The 17330-nt window shown below is 44.9% G+C and overlaps 1 protein-coding gene across 1 annotated transcript; it reads left to right on the top strand.

Moving 5' to 3' along the window:
- The first annotated feature begins 431 nt into the window (after window positions 1–431).
- Window positions 432–16213, top strand: PTGER3 (prostaglandin E receptor 3). Its single transcript, XM_083447201.1, has 2 exons — window positions 432–1917; window positions 14448–16213. The coding sequence occupies exons 1-2, from the start codon at window positions 994–996 to the stop codon at window positions 14730–14732; spliced, it is 1209 nt and encodes a 402-aa protein (XP_083303327.1). The 5' UTR covers window positions 432–993; the 3' UTR covers window positions 14733–16213.
- Window positions 16214–17330: the final 1117 nt, after the last annotated feature.

Raw genomic sequence — 17330 nt, 5'->3', positions numbered from 1 at the left:
ATGGGTCAAATAGTAACTGACGAGAAATAAACGCTGTGTCTCTAGCTGCCAAAACTGAAAGCGGTATAGGCCCTTTTTATTATGTGTATGCCTTCAAATATGTCCTCTGCAAAGCGCTAGACGTCTTGTAAGTGAACGCAACTCTGAAATCCCAGATCGCGCTGTTCATTCAAGTGACATAGCGGCGTCTGCAGCATATAGCGTTTCCTTGGACCACTGACGTTTTCGCAACTATAAAAATTCAGCACGTTGGGAGCCGGGCGCCTATCCGCTATTTACATGGAATGAACCCCTAAATCCGCACGTGCCGCTATCTTGGGTGACTAGGAAATGGACGGGAGTTCCTTCCCGCTAGATGGCATCAGCGCCTCTCTATACTTCTACAGTATATGATTTTTGTGTTTCCTGGGATTCGCCGCGATTGTCAAGTTCATTTTCCCGTTTTGTAGCTGCGGTTAGGAACCGCGCTTCACGAGCGATTCGACCAACCACTCTCCGATGGAGGCCAAACAGCGGCTAGGTGTGTAAAGGGGCCGCAACTTAAGCTGTCCCGAGCGGTTTCTAAGGTCGAGAAATCCTCGACGGAGCACCCGCGCTTGGCAGCCTAGTAAGTCTCGAAGCGGCGGGTATGGGCACCGGGGCTGGCAGAGGGAGGATCATCCACGGGACTTCCGACGGCGGCTTCCCTGACATCGGTCCTCGAGTTCAAAACAAGGTCTGCTGAACGGTTTCGCTGGCAGACGGAAGACCCCCTTTCCGCGCCGGGCAGGTGCAAGAAAGCGGATGTCGCCCCTCTTTCGGCGCTGCGGGAAGGCCGCCCGCCCCCGCCCCGCTGCCAGACCCAGATCAATGGAGCCGCTCGGCCGTCGGGGCTCCGCCCCCCGCGCCTGCCTTTAAAAGGCAGCCGCGGCTCGCTCTGCTCCTTCGCCCGTCTGGCTTGTGGCCGTCTAGCGCGCGCACCCAGCTGCCTTCTCGCGGGCGCCCCACCATGGGATGGGCCTGCCCCGCTGCCCGCCCCGTCCCGCTGCCCCGGCCGCTGCCGCCGCCCTCCCGACCAGCAGCAACATGACTTCCTACGGGCCCTACGACGGGCGCTTCAACTGCACGCCCATGGCGCTGCTGAGCGCCGCGGCGGCGGGCAGCAGGGAGAAGGGCAACGCCACCAGCCCGGAGGAGTGCGGCTCGGTGTCGGTGGTCTTCGCCCTGACCATGATGACCACGGGCCTGGTGGGCAACGGGCTAGCGCTGCTGCTGGTGTACCGCGCCTACCACAAGAAGCAGAACGCGCGCAAAAAGTCCTTCCTGCTCTGCATCGGCTCCCTGGCCCTGACTGACCTGACCGGGCAGCTTCTCACCAGCCCCATCGTCATCGCCGTCTACCGGGCCAACCGCGACTGGCGGGCGGTGGACCCTTCCCTGCGCCTGTGCACCTTCTTCGGCCTCAGCATGACCGTCTTCGGGCTGTGCCCGCTCTTCATCGCCAGCGCCATGGCCGTCGAGAGGACCTTGGCCATCCGCGCGCCCCACTGGTACTCGGCCCACATGAAGACGCGCGTCACCAAGGCCGTGCTGCTCAGCATCTGGGTGGCCGTGCTGGCCTTCGCGTGCTTGCCCGTGGTGGGCGTCGGGCGCTACGCCCTCCAGTGGCCCGGCACGTGGTGCTTCATCAGCGCCGGGGATCAGGGTCCCCACGTGGGCAACGTCATCTTCGCCTCCACCTTCGCCTTCCTGGGCCTCTTCTCGCTCGCCGTCACCGTGGCCTGCAACTTGGCCACCATCGTCGCCCTGGTGTGCCGCTGCCGCTCCAAAAACTCCGCGTCTCAGTCCAGGAGGCAGTGGGGCAGGATCACCATGGAAACCTTGATCCAGCTGCTGGGGATCATGTGTGTCCTCTTTGCCTGCTGGTCGCCGCTCTTGGTAGGTGGACAACCTGTCTCTTGTGTTTGTGTGTGTGTGTGTGTGTGTGTGTGTGTGTGGCGGACTTCACCGTAGAATAGCTGGCTACCCGCCACCCCCTTGGAAAATAATAATAGGGGGGAAAACCTGTGCTCAGAATAAAATATATGTGAATCATTCCTTTTTTGGACAAATGTAAATAAATACGAATCTTTATAGTTTGCATTGCGCTTTTGGAGGGCTTGAATACCTGAACACAAAAAAAGAAGTCATGAGCAAAAATAAAAAGCATAGCTTCTGCTTTTAGCCTTCTGATGAGAACAGCAAATAACTTCTGCAAAACTTCCCAAGTTTTACCATAATGCTAGAAACAGGTAGGTAGCCGTGTTGGTCTGACGCAGTCGAAATATATTAAAAAATTGTCCACTAGCACCTTAGAGACCAACTAAGTTTGTTCTTGGTATAAGCTTTCGTATGCATGCACACTTCTTAAGATCATAATGCTAGAAAGTGAGTGAGCTGGAGAGAGGGAGATGGCAATGCAAGGGAGCCTATTATTGGATGTTATGCTAAGCACTTTGTGCAGGTATATTATTTGGAAAACTTATATTCTGCCTTCCAGTTTATTTAGACGTCTTAAATGTTCTTTGAAGAGTTGTGCACACTCTTGGCTGCATCAGGCTAGAGTTGAACACTAGTTTTAAGGAAAGATGAAAGGGTTGAGAGAGCTTGCTTCCCATGTCCCTCCTGCCCTCTGCTCATTTCTTTTGCCGCTCTGGTGCTTCCAGCCCAACAGGTTTTGCAAACATTTGAAGCAGTGTGAAGAGGTTTTTCACCAGAAATTAAAGTAGGGTGACTGTACACACCTGAAGCATCTCTGCTTCTCTCATACGGGAAAGTAGGAAGCAAAGCTGCTTTAAACCAGCTGTTCATCTAGCTCAGTATTGGTGGGCAGATCTCCAAGATCTCTCCCATCAGGTTGCTACCTGTACCTTTTTAACTGGAAATGCCAGGGATTGAACTCTGTGCCTTCTGCATGCAGAACATGTGTTCTGCCACTGAGCTTCATAGCTTCAGCATTCTTTACAGTATTGATCATCTTTTCCTCCCCTGCTTAACAGTCTTTAAAAAGAGGACGAGGCATAAAAATTATTGGATTTACTCTAGCTGTTTTAGAAATGGTTGCAACATTCTAAGCCACACAAGTAATAATAATAATAATAATACATTTTATTTATATCCCGCCCTCCCCAGCCGAAGCCGGGCTCAGGGCGGCTAACAATAAACAGTACAAAAGTACAGCACAAACAACACTCTAAAATCATTCATTATAAAATTAATTAATTCAAGCCACTGGCAGCCATTGGGCCCGAGCTCCGCAAAGATTGCCGAGGGAGGGAGTCAGGCTGTGCCCTGGCCAAAGGCCTGGTGGAACAGTTCTGTCTTGCAGGCCCTGCGGAAAGATGTCAAGTCCCGCAGGGCCCTGGTCTCTTGTGACAGAGTGTTCCACCAGATCGGAGCCATGGCCGAAAAAGCCCTGGCTCTAGTTGAAGAAACGAGAGCTCCAGTTGATATTTGAGTACCAGGTTGACTTGTAACCTTTTAAAATAAATTAGAGAATAACTTGTGGAAGCATGTGGGCACCAGTTGGTGACACAAACCAGTTGCCATGCTTTTCTGTGAAAGAAAGAAAGAAAACACATGTTTTATGTGCCAAAATGCAGCTATTTCCCTATGTAAGATGGGCGGAGCAATTTAAAAGCTCCAAGCGTGGGGGGGGAGGGGTTTTTTTACTGAACATTTCTCCTGTCGCCATGTCCCACCAAGGCACCACAGACCTTCAATTCAGACTGGTCTTTGGACTTGCTACATCATAGCCTTTCGTAAAAATTGCTGCAACTGTCAGCTTTATTGGGGTTTAATGGGTACCTTTTATCTACTCTGTTTTCGCGGTTCTGATTGCTGTCTTGCATTTTACTTTGTGTGCTCTTGCCATTAAGCTACGTTGAGCACCATTTGGTGGAAAGGCAGGCTATAAACTTGACAAAAAATAAGCAAGTAGAAGCTGCTTAATCCTCTTGCTCTTCATTCTGTCCCCAGCAGGGGTTATTTTTGGGTTCTCTCAGCCTCACCAGGAGAAAAACAGCTGAGGCAAAGGGGTTTCTTGCTCATGCATCATTTTAAGTTGTGCTCTCTCTTAGAAATCAGTAGCGAACTTCCTGCTCCTGACATGTGGGTCTGTCATAATCGTGTTTAGCTTGACTGTGCTGTAGTTCTATATCAGGCTGATCTAGCAAAAGGGATGTTTGATCTTTGAAGTCTTTTCCTAGGCCCTATTTATACAGCTCGGCAAACTTCATCACTGTTAAGCTAAACATGTTCCACCCCCCAGTTTCACTAGTCCAACGCAAAGAGAGGACTGAATTTCCTCTGCTTATGAAACTCCAGAGAAGCTGTTGCCACCCATGACAGGAGAAAAAGAAAAATAACTGTTGCGGGATGTTTAGATGAGCAGGGAGAACGAAATGTCCCTCTTGCGATTCCCTTGCCACTTGCAACTAATAGTGCGTGTTGCATTTAGTTTCATGCATTTCTTATATTTCTGTCCTGCCTTGTCTCTGACATGCAGACGTGGTTCTTTCTCCCTTTTAGCTTTAAAATGCTGCTGTAGCAAAGTAGGTCCGATGTCAATGTAAGAAAACAAACAAGTAAATAGAAATAAATGAGGTTAGGTGGAGAGCAGGAACCTGTGGCATCTCAGGTCTTGTTGGACTTCAACCCCCAGGCAGAATGGTCAGTGGATGGAGATGATGGGAGCTTAGGCCCACAGGTTCCCCATCCCTGGGTTAAGAGAGAGTGCTGGAGCCAAGGTCACCCAGTGAACTGCTTGGGTGAGGCCATGTTTGCCTTATTGAAGTCTGGTTTTCTCAATGCTACATTACACTGGTTCCCTTTCTTAGAGCGGCTGGGGCAACTCAGTCAAATGGGTGGGATATAAGTAATAAATTATCATTGTGCACAAAAGCTTATAGAGAGAGCTGGGCATGCATTTTAGGCTGTAATTAAGGGCAATGGTGAGTATATCATCATTGGGCTGTAATTGAGAGCAGTGATGAGCTACCCAAAACACTGCTCTTGCATAAGCCTCCCAGACAAGCGGCACTTGCAGCAACCAGATGTTTGTCAAGCAAGAGAATGGTAGGGAGTGGCTAAATCCAGGGCCTTCGTTTCCCTTCCTGAGCAGACCAATTGTGAATATCCAGGATGGCTACATATGCACAGCCCTGAGAGATACCTGTATTCTTACATGTGCCTGCTTCCAGGACGCTAGTTGATTGCGGCGATAGTTTGCCTTTGCTCATCTGAGGTGATAAAGGATTTCTCAGGATTTACCAAGGATTTCCTGGGTGAGGAAGATCTTGTGGTTACTGCATTGGGAGGGAAGCTCGCACAAAGGTTAGAATTTTGCTGAGAATAGATTGTACCTTTGGGCACCTGTGAAGTGAGACCGAATGATTCAAGAGCTTGTGGCTCACATGTTAAATACAGCAGTGCATTTAACAGGCAACAGCATCAGCTAAAGAGGGGCTGATAATTGTGCAATGGAGGATTTAACACTTTCTTCCCCTGCTGCAGTCCTAAGGAAAACCCCTCTTCTAAAAGAAGCTGTTTGCATTAGAAGCAAACTCCCAACTTGAGAGGGAGAGATTTTCATCAAGACCACAGCAGATAAGGAGAGGGCTTAGTTTTCCACCCACATTCAGATTCACACCCTTCCCCCATACCAAACAGATTCTATTTACATAGTTTTAAAAGCAACCTCGAGCAAGTTAAATGGAGAGAGTGAGCATTTAAAGTCCCATCTAGAGTGGCCTTCAGAGATTCCTGGGTGAATGAGTACTTTGTAGAGTGAGGTCAGATACAAATGAGGTGTAGAAGGTATAAATGTCAACAGTAACCCATTCACAAACAATGTGTAAGTAAATAACCCAGGAAGCCCCATGTGGATGAGATCATTACATTGTGAAATGCATTTAAATAGATATAAAAAGACATTTAAGAACCAGAATTTTCCTCTCAATCAGGACATGGAGTGAATGTTTCTCCAGCCCTTGGGTCCTAAAATGTTGGTGAGCCCTAGGCTACAGTGCTGTATTTCTCCTCCAGCTAACACAATCATATGATGGCCCAGTTTGCCATCTGCTGAATCAAGTGCAACTTCATAGACTGGTAAACAGAAATAGCTAAAGTATTGGCTCACTTGGCCTTGGCTCAATTATAGTTCTAAGTATCAGGTGCTGTGGTTTTACTTGATTAAAACGATCTCTTCACCCATCACAGGGAGGACCAGAAATTGCAATACTGTAGATGTTTGTTAATCTTTTGGAAGAGGTAGTTGTTTAGAGAACATGTCTTTAATTTCAGTATGGGGGGGTGAAAAGGTGCTCTAACATAATTAACATGCTTATTTTAAATTAAAAAATAAGTTTCAGAAAATGAATACTAGTGAATCATGATGAATGATTACAATTAATTTAAAAGAGATCTGACCTCCCTTACGTATAATAATAGATCAAAATGTCATGTTACTGATTAATATTTTCAGAATATTATTTCAAATGTTTAGCAAATGTCCAAGCATATTTTGTTTTGTCAATATTGCCTGTACAGTAGATACAGCATAAGGTTGGAACAAATCTAGTCTAAAAACTGAACATGAGAATTCCAACATCATTTAGCACCAAGAAAGCATCAGAACAGGCACATCTCTCTCTCTCAACATAAGCTCTGGGAACCATAGGAAGCTTATACTGAGTCAAACCATCGGTCCACCTAGCTGAGGATTTTCTACATTGATTAGTGGGGGCTCTCATTGGTAATCTCCTAGCACTATGTGGAGGTGCCAGGGGTTGAATTTACGACCTTCAGAATGCAAAATGGATGCTGTACCACTGAGCTATGTCAGTTCCCTTCCAACTCTACAATTCTATGCTTTTGAGATGCTGTGTCAGTATGAACATTTGAATGAGAGAATGGAAACCATAGTCTTGAAGCTCTTCAGGGCAATGGAGGGATTTCATGACTTCAAACATGCAGAGGCCGTCAAAAGTCCTTGGACTTTAGTGTGAATGTGTCAGATACATCTCGCCATGGCCCTGCCATGCAAGCAGGGTGAAATGACCAAAGCCAGGGGAAGAAGGGGTATAATTAAGGAATGTAGGAACTGGTGTCTGAACTATGCAGCAAGGCATTTTGAAGTGTGGAGAACGTCATTTTGCTTGTCCCTAGCTAGGAACAGGGGATTTCCTATGAGGTTCAGGGCTCTAGGCCCACAGCTTTAGATATTTTACTTTTGCTGTGACTATTTTCTTCCATTCTGCAAATTGCTTTACACCATGGGGAGGCAAACTAAGGCCCGGGGGCCAGATCTGGCCCAATCTGGCCCGCGGACGGTCCGGGAATCAGTGTGTTTTTACATGAGTAGAATGTGTGCTTCTATTTAAAATGCATCTCTGGGTTATTTGTGAGGCATAGGAATTTCTTCATTTTTTTTTCTTCAGAATATAGTCCAGCACCCCACAAGGTCTGAGGGACAGTGGACTGGCCCCCTGCTGAAAAAGTTTGCTGACCCCTGCTTTACACACACTTCAGTGAATTTGCAGCTCTGAGGGAGTTATGCAGACAGATGCAATGTGGATAACCCCCCTCATTTTTAATTACCCTTTGTTCATTGCTCATAATTGCTGTTCACTGGGCCTTTGTGTTAACAGTTGCTTTCTGTGCTTGTCACAACCACACTCAGCCAACAGCTGGATGAAAGCTCTTCAAGGTGAATATCAACAAGACAACAAAAGAGAGAGAGAGAGAAAGCTCTTTTTCTGATAGTGTGACAAAAGCAACCCAGGTGTCTCATGAGTGGAAATTCACATAATAACGTGAACTTAGCGCAGTAGCAAATGACACACTCCTGCCTGTTTCTCTAGTGCCTTCAGGCTCTAGAATAGAAACAACCATTTTCTATTTCCTATATTTCTTTTCCTATAAAACAATTTTTTACTGCCCAGTCAAACCTGAATCTAATGTGTTCACATACTGAAAAACCATGATTCCTGAAAGCTTTTGCCAAACCCAACCCAGAGGCATAAACGGGAGTTATTGCATATTATGGGGTGCAACATGAGATGAAAGGAGGGAGACTAGGGAAATGGAAACCAAAGTACAGTGGTACCTTGGTTTATGAACTTAATCTGTTTCAGAAGTCCGTTCTTAAACCAAAACTGTTCTTAAACCAAGGTGCGCTTTCCCTAATGAGGCCTCCCTCCACCGATGCCCTTCCAGTGTTCGGATTCCGTTCTTAGACCGAGGTAAAGTTCTCAAACCAAGACATTATTTCTGATTTGGCGGAGTTTGTAAACCAAAGCGTTCTTAAACTGGAATGTTCTTAAACCGAGGTGCCACTGTACCATTAATTGTAGTACTGAAATTATTGGGGAAGAGATTAAAATCCCTTTTGTTTCGATGGGGTGTAAAATTTCCAGAGAGCCTAAGTGTCCAGTCTAGAGAAATCTAAGACTAACATAGGGCAGGGTTTGTGTGACTTGTTGCTTTATGTCTGTGCTAGGATAGGACTCCACTCTGTTTCTAAACACAGGAGTCCACTTATGACAGTTGCTTTTGCATAGCTGCTTCTCGGATCCGTACGAGTCCCAGCTATGTTCCTCCAGTTCCATTGAACAGTCTTGAGAAAGGCAACATGCTGGGGCTTGCGCTTAAGGAAGATTTTAAGGAGATTTCCTACGCCTGAATCCTGTGTCTTAGGAAGGGGGGTGTGGGGGTGTGGGCTGCCCCGGGTGTCATCACTGAGGGGGGTGACAAAATGGCAAGAATATGTGTTTTTGAAAAAATAACTCCCGTACCCACCGCACGCCCCTTCCATCAATACTGCAGGGGCACTCTCCCTTGAGTGATTTCCAGAAACCAGAAGTTTGCTGCCTCCAACTTTGCAGGCAGAGCACAGCCTTTATGGCTAGTAGCCTTCGACAGCTCTCCTCCTCCAAGCAGCGTGGGGCTTGCCTCTGCCCCACAGACTACAGCTGAGGGGGATGCTGCAGAGAAGCTCCACGCAGCGTGCCCTGCCTTGGCTCGCTCTTCGCTCGGCTGCAGGGCGTGCGCACCGCCCCGGGCACCCGAGCGGCTAGCTACACCACTGACTAGCTACACGTCCTAGCCAAATTTTGTCACCCATAGCTTTATGAAAGCAATAGCCAAGGAAGCCATCAAAGAAGGTAAAGTGCCCCCTCTAAATTGAGCACTGGTAAAATATAGGAAGGGATGTGGGTGGCACTGTGGTCTAAACCACAGAGCCTAGGACTTGCCGATCAGAAGGTCGGCGGTTCGAATCCCCGTGACGGGGTGAGCTCCTGTTGCTCAGTCCCAGCTCCTGCCCACCTAGCAGTTTGAAAGCATGTCAAAGTGCATGTAGATAAATAGGTACCACTCCAGTGGGAAGGTAAACGGTGTTTCCATGTGCTGCTCTGGTTCGCCAGAAGCAGCTTAATCATGCTGGCCACATGACCCGGAAGCTGTCTGCGGACAAACGCTGGCTCCCTTGGCCTATAGAGTGAGATGAGCACACAACCCCAGAGTTTTCCGCAACTGGACCTAATGGTCAGGGGTACCTTTATCTTTTTAAAATATAGGAAAGAGAGAGCTTCCTTTAAACTGGAACGAGCATATGCTCATGCTTCACTTGTGGTAGTCACTGCTTGAACTGCATGATCCACATGATGAGCAAGCTTCCATAGCTGCCTTTTTGCCACCTTGACACATATCCATATGTAGCCCTTCTGGTTATTTCCCTGTGCTTACTCTTCCCACCCCTTTCCAAATGACACCGATTCAACCTGAGATTTTTTGCACCACATGCACCAGATTTATAATGTGTAAAAAACAAACAAACAAACCCTGTCTTGTTTAAATTTTAAAGGGGGAGGTACTCTGTGATTGAATAGAAGCTTTCCTTCTCTCAGAGTAGACTGAATGCATTCACCTGACCTGAGCACTGCTTGGTCACAGAATTCCAATAAGCATCTAAAGGGAGAAGGACTTTGTACCTTTCCTGGATTCAGCTCAGGAATACCAACATGCATGTGGACCTAAAAGATTCATTCGATTAAGCCACCCCAGTTATAATAAATTTACTCAACCTCAGTCTCTCTTCCTGCCTCTTGCCCCTGAGCTCAATTTACTAAAAATAATAAGACATTAATAAGTCTGTTGCTATTCCCAAGTGCATCTAATATCAACATTATCTCTTGCTATGTTTATTTCCCTTTCCCTTGCTGCATTTTCTGTTAATCTAAGATGTACATTGTTGGCGCATTTAGAAATGGTCTGTCTCTGACTAATCTACTGTATGTTAACTATGTTATGCAGAACATAAAACCAGTGGTACTAGTCTGCTCAAAAGCAACATACAGTGATTTTAAAGGGTTTGATTTTTTATACTACACAGTGTTCAAATTTATCTTGCCTTTTGGAAATGGAACACAGGAATTCTGATCAATCATTGAAGCTTCTTCAGAATGGAGGTGATGCTTTTTTTAAAGAAGGTTTTCAGGAAATGCTGTGTGTGTGTGTGCTAAGATTAAATGCATCACACACATATTAAAAAGAACATTCTTTCTGGTGGTTTTATTTAGACAGAACAATATTAATATTGCTTCTATATATAAGCAAGAGATTAGAGATTGAGCAGAGTGAAAAAGCTGTATGCATTTGCAGTAGAAAGCCATATAAGTTGCATTGCCTGCAGAGAGGCAATGGCCAGCGGCAGCATTTTTAAATTTCATCTTGAGTCTCAGCCAGGCGCCAAATACCACTACAGTGGGACCTCGGGTTACAGACTCCGCTAACCCAGAAATAGTACTTCGGGTTAAGAACTTTGCTTCAGGATGAGAACAGAAATTGTGTGGCAGCAGTGGCAGGAAGCCCCATTAGCTAAAGTGGTGCTTCAGGTTAAGAATAGTTTCAGGTTAAGAATGGACCTCCGGAACGAATTAGGTTCTTAACCCGAGGTACCACTGTACTGTGCTTTTGGAAGTGTTCGCAATCAGGGATTTCTTAGTCGCGAAATGCACCTTGTTGTTGTTTAGTCGTTTAGTCGTGTCCAACTCTTCATGACCCCATGGACCAGAGCAAGCCAGGCACTCCTGTCTTCCACTGCCTCTCACAGTTTGGTCAAACTCATGCTGGTAGCTTCAAGAACACTGTCCAACCATCTCATCTTCTGTCGTCCCCTTCTCCTTGTGCCCTCAATCTTTCCCAACATCAGGGTCTTTTCCAGGGAGTCTTCTCTTCTCATGATGTGGCCAAAGTATTGGAGCCTCAGCTTCACGATCTGTCCTTCTAGTGAGCCCTCAGTGCTGATTTCCTTCAGAATGGATAGGTTTGATCTTCTTGCAGTCCGTGGGACTCTCAGGAGTCTCCTCCCACCATAATTCAAAAGCATCCATTCTTCGACGATCAGCCTTCTTTATGGTCCAGCTATTTCGAACGCTGTTTGGAGGCAGCAATGGAAACCACAGGAGAAGAGAGTGCTTTTGAGCACAGCTCCTGCTTGCAGGGTTCCCACAGGCATCTGTTTGTTAGGTTTGCCATACGTCAGGAAAGCTCCTGACATGTCCCGGTTTTCGGGTTTAAAAATGGTGTCGGGGGGTCGGGACCCAGTATGCATGGCAACACGACGGGAAAAGCAGCAGAAATTATTATTATTTTTATTAATTACTTATACCCCGCCCATCTGGGTGGCTTCCAACAGATTAAAAATACATTAAAACATCAGTCATTCAAAAGCTTACCTAAACAGGGCTGCCTTCAGATGCCTTCTAAACGTCAGATAGTTGTTTATTCCTTTGACATCTGATGGGAGGGCATTCCACAGGGCAGGAGCCACTATCAAGAAGGCCCTCCAAAAATTTGGAGAAACAACTCCAAAAGCTTAAAAATCACTATTTGGGGAGGTACTCCCCCCCCCCCAAAGCTCAACAATTTGGGTTTGTTCTCAAAAAAAGCTAAACAATTTTGGTGGGTTTCTAAGCTCAGCAACTTTGCGGGTGTCGGGAATTATGGCAACCCTCCTGTTTGGCCACTGTGAAAACAGGATTCTGGACTAGATGGAGTCATTAGCTTGGTCCAGCAGGCTCTTCTTATGTTCTTAGGATATTCTGGCAGTGTGGCAGTACTGCTTCCTTGCCTGCTACCAGGGTAAATGGTAGCTGTGCTAGCTACATTATATGCAGTTAACTCTGGATCCAACCCTCTGTTTTCATAACAAAAGTTGTGCAGCCTTCCCAGCATTGTGGGCTGGCTGTGAAATTTGCCTGCTGCTTAATCATGGTTCATATTGTTATATACTGAAGTTCTCACCCTGGGCCAGCAGAGGGATACTGTAGATAGTTTTCACTCAGGTCCACATATGCAAATAAGGGATTGAAAGTGACGTTCAGTGATTGGATAGTTACAGAAAGTGGTTACTGTTGCGTTGTAGTGGAGCTCTATATAAGCAGGCTGGCTGAACTCTTCAGTTCAGTTCTGTTCTGTCCTGTGAATAAACAAGAGCTGTTTAAAGAATTGCTGTCGTCTGATATGTTCACCCACAACTTAACACATATAGAGCATCCTCCCCCTCTTCAGACCTTCCTCCGATGGGTTCGCACTGGGATGGGGGCCAGCGGGGTCATGGCGGTGGGCACAGCCCTGCTCTCCCCCTCCATGCGGTGTGAATAATGTGCAGCAGAACAGCCAAATAGTGTGGGTGATATCAGCCGAGTCTCTAAAGAGCCCTTTTAATAAAAGTACCATTCAGAATTTTCAGCCCAAATGCTTTCTTTTCTGCGGAATGGCCAAGCCAATTAGTGAACCCAGGCAATATAATTGATTTTCCTTTATGTTCATTAAAATGCTAATTCGGTTTTCATTATTGCCATTGTAAAATATACTACGTTTGGGGCATAGTAAATGAACCACAGGTGCACTTTAGAATACTCCACATGGGCTTTTGGATTAATTTCTTACTATTTAAGTATGGGAAATATTTTGCCAGAGAACCCGGTGGACCTTAAAATGGGTGAAACTGATCAAGTACCTTTTAAAAGGCACTAAAATATATGGCAGCTGTGTTTTTATAGGCAGAGCTTAGTGAAGGGAAAATAGAAGAAAGAATGCCAACTAATCCATGGAAAAATAAATACCTCTTTGCCTTTCATCAGAAGGTACCCCGTGTTTGTCTGTGTTGTATAAAATAAGAGTTGGATTGCAGAGTTGTTGTAAATGCTGATAACATTTTATGGTTATTACATGAGGGAAATGGACTTACAACATAGGCACAGAATGGTGCTTTCGTTCCTCCTTCTGTCCCTTATTAATTTGGAAGTGATGGAAAATTCCAGGGGTTATGTCCAAGGTTAGTCCTACTCAAAGTAGACCCATTGAAACTGATGGGCCTGGGCAACTTTGGGCCCATTAATTTCATTGGTTCTGCTCCGAGTAAAACTTACTGGATACAATCCCAGATATACAACATAGTTGTTGCTCATTAATTGAGCTTGACTTCAAGGATAGGACTGCCAGCTCACCCCCCCCCCCGAGGAAGTCTTGTTTTGATTCATGCTAGAGTGTTTGTTGAAGGGAGTGCGATAGAAGAATGGCGTGAACACTCAGTCCATGACTCATCATACCTTATACCCTTATATCTCAGCTCAATCATTGCCATCATCTACAGGTCATCTACCAAGTTGGTGAGGTGAACTTAGTGTCATCAGCTCAGTCCTATGGAATGCTCTTCTAATATAGACTCAGTAGGCACCTTCTGTTTTGACCTGTGAACACCTGCTGGAAAAAATGTCTGTACTTTCAAGCTTATGCAGGCAATTAAGAATACATATTTCACCGGGGGCAGGGGATAAGCCCAGACTTTTAATTTCCCCATTTTTTATTGTATATGTGTATGACTGTTATAAACTGCTTTGATTTTTGTTTGTTTGTTTAATGAATACTGGTATACAAATATTCTTATAAATGCAAAATGGCTGCCTTACGTTTACAGGTTTTGCAGTGCTGAAAAAAACCTGCAAAAACTTCAAACAGAGAGAGCTGAGCATCCAACTGAGAGGACAATAGGACAAAAGAGATGCGTGCCTCTATCACAGCAATGCCTCTATCACAGCTCTCTCAGCTCTTTTAAAAAACATGGTCCACCTCAAGCCTTAGAAATTGTGAGGTGAACTCTTATCTTCCTTTGGCAGACATAAATCAAATTAAATGGCCCAGGTCACATTTTGGCATCCATAAATGCAGCCTTCTGGAATGAGGATTGGCATGTAAGAACTAATTGAAGCAGGTAGTGTTACGGTCTCATGACTGTCTTTGATCTGATAGGCTGCAGTGGTTTCAGGAAATGCCGTCAAGTGGACTATTGTTCCATGTCAAAGAATGTCTTTAAATCATTGACTCTGTCTCTACTGCGCTCATTTCCCCTCTTGTTCCCTTAGATTATGATGCTGAAAGTGACGTTCAACCACACCTCTATGGATCATTGCAGAGAATCCTGCAACTCCACCCGAAGCACAGAACTGCAGACAGAGTGCAATTTCTTCTTGACCGCTATCCGCTTGGCCTCACTGAATCAGATCTTGGACCCCTGGGTTTACCTGCTGCTTAGGAAGATCCTCCTGCGAAAGTTTTGCCAGTTGGCAAGTGCCATCTCCTGCCGCTCCCAGGAGGGATGGAAAGGGCGGCACATCATGTTGTCAGACAAAATCAGGCGCACACCATGAAGCAGGTTGCATGCCAACAACTTACCTTGCACTGCCACCTTACTGTGAATGTGGGCATCCAAGTTCTGTCTGTTTGCCTCTGTAACTGAATTGCAAGGACATAATATATTCCATGGACTAGTATTTTCAGTGTCTGCCAGAAATTGTTAACTTATAATGATATAACTAAGAAACCTGCCTGTCTTTTGAAATCCATAGCTAAGAGTGCAGCTTTTTGTGTACGTCCAAAGACATCGCAGGGATTTTTCCTACTGCATGGGAGAAGAACCTGCCATTTAAAAATCGGAACTTTGACTGTATATTCAGTGGCAATTAAGTTATTGAAGACTCAACATTTGTTTGACTCTAAAATTATTGTCAGAAATTTTCTTTGTTTCCGGTCTTCTTTTTGACTTACCCATTTAACCGAAAAGGAAGGATAATCCTTTTTCATGCTGATTCCAGAAGTGAGGGATAGGGTGGGAGTTGAGGAATCAAAAATGCTATGGTGTGGGTGTTAGTGGCTTCTGTCCTTTCCTTAAAGTTGGGAAAGTAGCAAGAGGCCTGTCAAATGCATGGAGTCACCACACTAATTACTCGTTTTCAATAAACACTAAAGGTCTTTTTCAAATGATAGTTTGTTACCTGTTGTATATTTTCACTTGTTTATGCAAGTTGCCCTTGTTATTTGCTGCTGCAGAGAATCCATGTGTCTACTCTCAGTGAAGAATTTATGTTCTGGAGAAAGCCTATTGTCCTAATATTCAAACTACAGAATTTTGCCTCTGAAAAAAAATGTTGCTTCTATATTAGGATTCTTGGCCCTGGAAAGGCAGTGCTTTTCTTCAATCTATTAGAAGCAGAAATAAAATAGCAGTTCCACAAGGCACTTAATATAATTCTATATTATACAGCTAATTACCCCCTTTTCAGATTATCATAAATACTCTATGTTATACCTCTTCTAAGTAATAGTTAAGATTATGATGATGTATTAGATTTATACCTCACACCTTCCTCCAAAGGAGCCCAGGGTTTACTTCTGCGTAAACATAATAGAAAAATGTCCTGTTCAGGAAAGACCACCTGCAACTTTAATTAGAAGATTCCTCCTTGCAGCTTCTACCTCTAACTGCCTCCTGTTCAGTGTATTTCTAGCTTCATTTCTGACTTTTGAGGAAAGGCCTTGTATCTAGCTAGTTCTTCTCTCAACTACTTTTCTTGTAAAAGAGATAAATGAGTGGAAACTGCTCTCTGCACTCACATGTTAACTCTGTGTTAAAAATAATCTGCTCAGTGTGAAGTAAGTATCATGGGAATGTCAAACACGGGCAGTTTGTTTTATTTTATTCAGGTTTTTTTGGTATTATTTTAAAGTCACATTAGCATGTATCTTTAAAATTGCTTTAGCAATGTTCTCTCCCATTTTATACGTGTTTGAGCTGCTTCATCTATCATGAGGGGAGGTAGTCTTCCTGAAAATAAATTGCTTTTAAATAGTATGTTTTTTCTACTTACTCATAACCTTTCACAGTAATTGAAAAGCAGCTGCACCATGAAAAGACAAAAAAATACTTTTCAAATGAGATTTTGGTATACTGATGTCATTCAGCATCTACTTCATGAATCATTATGAGTAAATATTTGGAATCTGAGCCAAGCAAGACTTTTCTTTTGCTTTTTGACATAGATGCTACATTATAGAAAACCTTTAGGCTGGGGTGAAGAAAGTTCAGTATAAAAAAGGTACAGCTGAGTGAGCCTGCATCCCCTAAAGCAGGTAGAGAGGACCTGTAGCCCTGCAGAAGATGTTGGACTTCTTTTCTCAACAGCCCTAGCTAGCATGGTCAATGGGCATGGATGATAGGAGTTGTACTACAGTAATATCTGGATGGCAACAGGTTACCCATTCTTTATCCTAATGGGCTAGCTAGAGCAGCCTTTCTCAACCTGTGGGTCCTACAACTCCCATCACCCCTAGCTAGCAAGGGGATGATGGGAGTTGTAGTCCAACAACATCTGGGGACCCACAGGTTGAGAACCGCTGGGCTAGAGGAAAGTTTGATATCCCTTTCTTGATTCTGAATTTAATATATGTGTGTGTGTTAATAGTTGTCACAAGAGCATGATGTTCGCAGCCTGGTGCTGGGTAGATCACAAAAATAAGCACAGGAGATGGGTATTGGGTAAGTTCCACTGAACACAGAGGAGCTTTATTACAAGTAGGCATGGATAGAGTTGTGCTTAAAGGTCCCTAAGCATCATTATGTGAGCGAGGAAGGAGAAAACCCAATAGTTATGAAGTCAGCGGCAAACTTAACCATCAAAGCTTTTACAGTGAATACGTAACCTCATTGTTCTGGCAATCATATTGTTAATTTAAGTGAAAGTGCAAATAACCACCAAAGGCACTTTGACATTTCGCGAACTGCTTCCCCTCCCCCTTTTCTTTTTTGAACGAGTCTTGTCTTCCAGACTGACGTGCTTCTGAGTTTAGTTTACAGAGACAATAAAGAACTGTCATTATTCAGTCCATAAAAAAACACAAGGGAGGGAAAGGATTATAAAGGAATCTTAGAACAATAATAGCTTAGCCGTTTTGCATCGTGAACGAAACTT

This window comes from Podarcis tiliguerta (assembly GCF_965153285.1).
Source record: "Podarcis tiliguerta genome assembly, chromosome: 6".
NCBI classification, from domain to species: Eukaryota; Metazoa; Chordata; class Lepidosauria; order Squamata; family Lacertidae; genus Podarcis; species Podarcis tiliguerta.
Note: the sequence above shows the minus strand (reverse complement) of the source record. Positions and strands in the feature narration are given on the sequence as shown.

What these genes read in the sequence shown, in the direction of transcription:
- PTGER3 (XM_083447201.1), top strand. Translation starts at nt 994, where the DNA reads ATGGGCCTGCCCCGCTGCCCGCCCCGTCCCGCTGCCCCGGCCGCTGCC. An exon ending in CCTGCTGGTCGCCGCTCTTG is followed by an intron (nt 1,918 to 14,447) that starts GTAGGTGGACAA and finishes TTGTTCCCTTAG; the next exon opens with ATTATGATGCTGAAAGTGAC.